General features: G+C 46.0%; 1 protein-coding gene across 1 annotated transcript; it reads right to left on the bottom strand.

Moving 5' to 3' along the window:
* Window positions 1–907: 907 nt before the first annotated feature.
* Window positions 908–3,175, bottom strand: LOC149326130 (uncharacterized). The gene is made up of 2 exons (XM_089563616.1): window positions 2,757–3,175; window positions 908–1,176 (listed from the first exon to the last, which is right to left on the bottom strand). Exons 1-2 carry the CDS (start codon window positions 3,144–3,146, stop codon window positions 1,150–1,152), a joined length of 417 nt encoding a protein of 138 aa, XP_089419742.1. The 5' UTR covers window positions 3,147–3,175; the 3' UTR covers window positions 908–1,149.
* Window positions 3,176–4,705: the final 1,530 nt, after the last annotated feature.

The raw sequence follows: 4,705 nt of genomic DNA, 5'->3' as shown, positions 1-4,705 counted from the left end.
GTCTGTTTTTCTAATCGATTAACTTTGTGATAACATGTTCACTAATATTCTAAATATACACATATATATATATATATATATATATATATATATATATATATATATATATATATATATATATATATATATATATATATATATATATATATATATATATATATATATATATATATATATATATATATATATATATATATATATATATATATACCCAGGCAGCACGCCAGCATTGTACCAACAATGGCTCATTGTTGGAATACATTGGAATCAATATTGGGCTGGCATTGGCATAGGAGCCCATTACTACATTTTCCAACCTTGGCCCATACTTCATATCAAGATTGTCCCATTGTTCAGCCATTCTGGCACTGCCAGAATGGGCATATCACTGGCCTATCCACTCATACTTCATTGGTCCTGCAAGTATCGGTCCAATGTTCAGCCATGCTGGTGCTACCAATACGTACTGAATATCAGCTATTCCATTGATGTCCCATTGTTGATGCCAATATTAGTCCCATGGATAGCCATTCTGGCCATACCAATATGTACTGAAAACCGGCTACTCCTTTCATATACTCCATTCATATCCCACTGTTGATGCCAAGATTGATATGTTCAGCCATTTGGCACTGTCAATGCAGACTAAGCACAGGCTTTTCCATTCATGACAGTGCATACAACCTGTCACATCAGTGGCTTAAAGATTGGCATGCCACTGCCCTTTTCTATTTATGACTCGCCAGTAAAGCCTATGTTAATTTTTATCTTCAGTGGCCAACATTAATGCAAATGTTCACTCGTAAGCAACCATGCAAATATTCATAAGATGAGATAACCAAAGTATTCATGAAAACATTTATTTTATGAAAAAGTCCAAATAAAATTAATCGTTAGGGGCCGGGAAGGGTGGTGCCAGGGGCTGTGGGATGGGTGGTGGCAGGGGCTGTAGGGAGGGAGGGCCCTCAGGAAGTGGAAGAGGCCAGGGGATTGGGAGGTACACATGCGGGCACAGTGCAGGGGGCTGTCCACGCACTCGCAGGTGGCGTGCTTGGTTGGAGGGGGGAGAAGACTTCGGCAAGGCGTCTCTTCCTTCCATCACATGAACCGGGCAGCCAGCTGCAAATAAAACCTTGTGCCTCTGATGCGTCAAATGCAGTTTGTCGCAAATGGCATCTGCACAGGAAAAGTGAACAAAGAAAATAGACATTATTTCCAAGCACACAAAAATCATGTCCATCATTTTAGAAAATTGTAAGAAAATAAATTCCAGGATATGGCCAATGAGAAAGGCTGTACTCAAGGGCTCCTGATTAATTTTGGCCACCTAGAGTTCTTAATTTAAGATGCACCGACATCGCTTAGCACACGTGCTTCTTTGTATTTAGCCTCCAGAGCAATGCAGCTACTATGGATGGTGTTTGATCCCTCACTTGGAATCAGTAGCTGAGCACCTGAGTCAGGAAGGACATCAGGTAAAAAATATAGTAAACAGATATATTATTACGTGCCTCATAATCAAGGCAACATACAAAACGTGGACACAACTAAACAATGAAGTAAAGAATCACTAGAGGGGCCTAAATCCATTGACACTGACTTGTCGTTGTGATTTACCACCTTGCACCTGCTAAGTGGCATCATAGATGCCCATAAATAGAAGGCAAGTGACTGCAGCTTCTATTACACACCGCAGGTTCGAAGGGCATTTTCAGCTCCAATAAGCTTTCCAAACAATTAAAATAAAACTGTGAAAGCATGTTAAATAAAGGGAACATCAAAAACTATTTACTAAAGCTAGAATTTGTTGCCATCATTAAATACTTGTAAATGAGATCAAAACATAGTTCTCTTTTCTATAAAAGGGAGATAACGCATCTGTCCAACTTCCATTTATGAACTGTGTTGCGCTTCAACTGTCATGCAGAACAATGAATTTTAACCTGACTCTAACTCTTTAATGTCGCTTGCAAGGCATGGGCTTTGTCAAGTTGCGACGACAGTCCACCGCTGTGATATATCGCACCTTGCGGAAAAAATTTTACACTTTAGTTCAAAAGGTGTACTGTCTTGTTCCCTTATTGCATCAGGCTTGTAGAAGAAATAGGGCTAGGGGTGGGACAAAGGGATGGTCAAGGATAGGCAGAAGAACGAGGAAATGTTTGCCCTCGGGTGTAAAGGACACGACCGAATACGCGAGAAAGAGTAGAAAGATTTGGAAGGAAAAGAGAAAATAAGGAGAAAAAGACTAGTATTGAAGTAAGTGAGTTAGGAAAGCTCAAGGGACAGGTGAGTCCCACTTGGGTGGGCGAGAAAAGGCTTAGGACACGAGGGAGGTGGTCAGGGAACACGAGTAAAAAACAAGTGAACACGGGAAGAAGAGTAGAAAGACTTGGAAGGAACAGTGGAAATAAATAGAAAAGACTGGTGTTGAAGTAAATGACTTAAGAAAGTTTAAGTGACGTGGTGAGTCCCACGCGGAACGGCAAGGAAAAAAAGGCTTAGGACACGAGGGTGGAAGGAATAGGGCTACTGGTAGGACAAAGGGATAGTGGAAAAGAGAAGAACGATGAGAAGAAATGCGAGCGCTAGAAAACACAGTGAGCACGCGAAGAGTAGGAAGATTTGGAAGGAAAAGAGAAAATAGTGAGGGAAGACTAGATTTAAAGTGAGTGAGATCAAAAAAAGGCGAAATCAGGAGACGCGAACCACGTGGGCGGACGGCGAAAGGCCTAAGAAAAGTGGCAAAAACTTACTTTTGCGGCCGTCGGTCCAGGCTCCTGAACAGGCACGAGGATAACCACACCAGGTAGTTGGTATGGTGGAAGGGCCGAGGAACACTTGGTTAGGAGCGGTAATCCAAAACACAGGGCTCCAGCGCACAGGATACACACGATCACGGTAGGCACAGGATGGCGGAGGGCCGCAAGGGCCAGCGGCACACGCCGCGGCCTCGAGGCGCGCACGAACTCGACGGAGCGAGCGCCGCGCGCGACCGACCGCGTTGACTGCAAGGGCGAGACTGGCAGCGAAAACGAGGCAGCAAGGAACAGAGAAGCGAGCGACGCAGGTCCGCTCCCTTCGAAGGCTCCGGGGAGACTGGAAAATCGCACGCGCAGTCCGTGCGGCGCCAAACGCGACCGCATCGCGATAGGTCATCGGTCGTATGACGTTTACGAAGAACTAATCAGAAGGCCGAAAATTTTGTTTATTTTTTTGTGCTCCTCGTTGCTCTGCCCTCTCCCCCTGATTCACGCCGAAGGAACAGTCTTTTCGGAATACACCGAGGACCCGTCGAAATTGACCAAAGGGTGACCGTCAAGGTGACGGCTAGTTTTTACAGTGCAACTGTAAGAAAAGCGCATAACACTAGGACGGCTGATAAGCTCCGTTTACATAAACGCCTTAGCAGCGCATCATGTCAACTTTCTCGTGCATCCCACTCATGTAAACAGGGAAAATGCGCCAGGAAAATGCATTATTCCCACAGGCAGGGCGCAGATCGGCAAGTGCAAGTCCTGTGCTGGGGTGAATAGAAACAGGTGCTTGTAGGGCGCCTAGATGTACGTGCGCTTCTCTCTGCTCTCCCCTCCCACACATCGAGACACCCTAGTTTCGGGGCCCCCTCTTCCGCCCTGGGCGCCTACACAATACCCTCTCGGAAGGAAAACAAAGCACACCACGCTCAAGTTGTGACCGGCTGCCCCCCCCCCCTACTTCCGCGTGGCGTATTCTTACATGCGAGCATGGCGTCTCCCTTCCACGAGGAAATTTCGGGAAAAGAAAATCACCAACTAGCCCCGCCACTGGGAATTACGATGCGCTACTGCGGTATTTATGTAAACGCGGAGCTCTTCTTAGAGAGCCTTCGTTCTCGCCCAACTAATTCTTCGTCAAGCTACAGGAGGGATAATGCCCGATTAATCTCCATATTTCAGAAAAAGCTTTCCAACATAGCTTCGCGACTTGGGAACGGGGATCAAGACTTTTCATTTTTGTTTATCTAACCCACCCTTTTTTTCCGCTCCTAGACTGCTCTCAATGTCGTAGGCAGCGTCGCGCTGCCTACGACACGAAGTCGAGCTGCCTATTGCAAGAAGCGATTGTAGAACTGGTGAGATACTGCCAGCTTCGAAATATGGCTGAGCCAACGCAGGAAAAACGTTCGAGAAACTGGTCCAATACTGCCAACTTCTAGAAATGGCTTAGCCAAGGCGGGGAAAACGCCCGAGAAACTGGTCCAATACTGCCAACTTCTAAAAATGGCTGAGCCAAGGCGGGGAAAACGCCCGAGAAACTGGTCCAATACTCCCAACTTTTGAAAATGGCTGAGCCAAGGCGGGGAGAACATAGGCAACGCGGGGCCTTCATAGGACCGTTGTTTGCCAACTCAATTCCTACATTGGACCACTGTCATGTGCTGCTTGGGTATATATATATATATATATATAAATATACATATATATATATATATATATATATATATATATATATTGTCACGGCTATACAGTCGGGACAGCCAGGTCACGTTTTACTGAACAGCGCCAGGTAGCAGCGAACTCCCGAGCGGAACCCGAAGAAGAGACGACGAAGAAGCCCCGCCCGCCACCATGGCTAAGGCTAGCCAGGATGGCGGTTGAGACAGTTCGGCCAGGAGACGGCGCCACGAGAATGTCCAGGAATGTGGCATTGCTCCCCCCCTCTG

Source organism: Amblyomma mixtum, chromosome 10 (genome assembly GCF_055824585.1).
Source record: "Amblyomma mixtum isolate Tamu chromosome 10, ASM5582458v1, whole genome shotgun sequence".
Taxonomy (NCBI): Eukaryota; Metazoa; Arthropoda; class Arachnida; order Ixodida; family Ixodidae; genus Amblyomma; species Amblyomma mixtum.
Note: the sequence above shows the minus strand (reverse complement) of the source record. Positions and strands in the feature narration are given on the sequence as shown.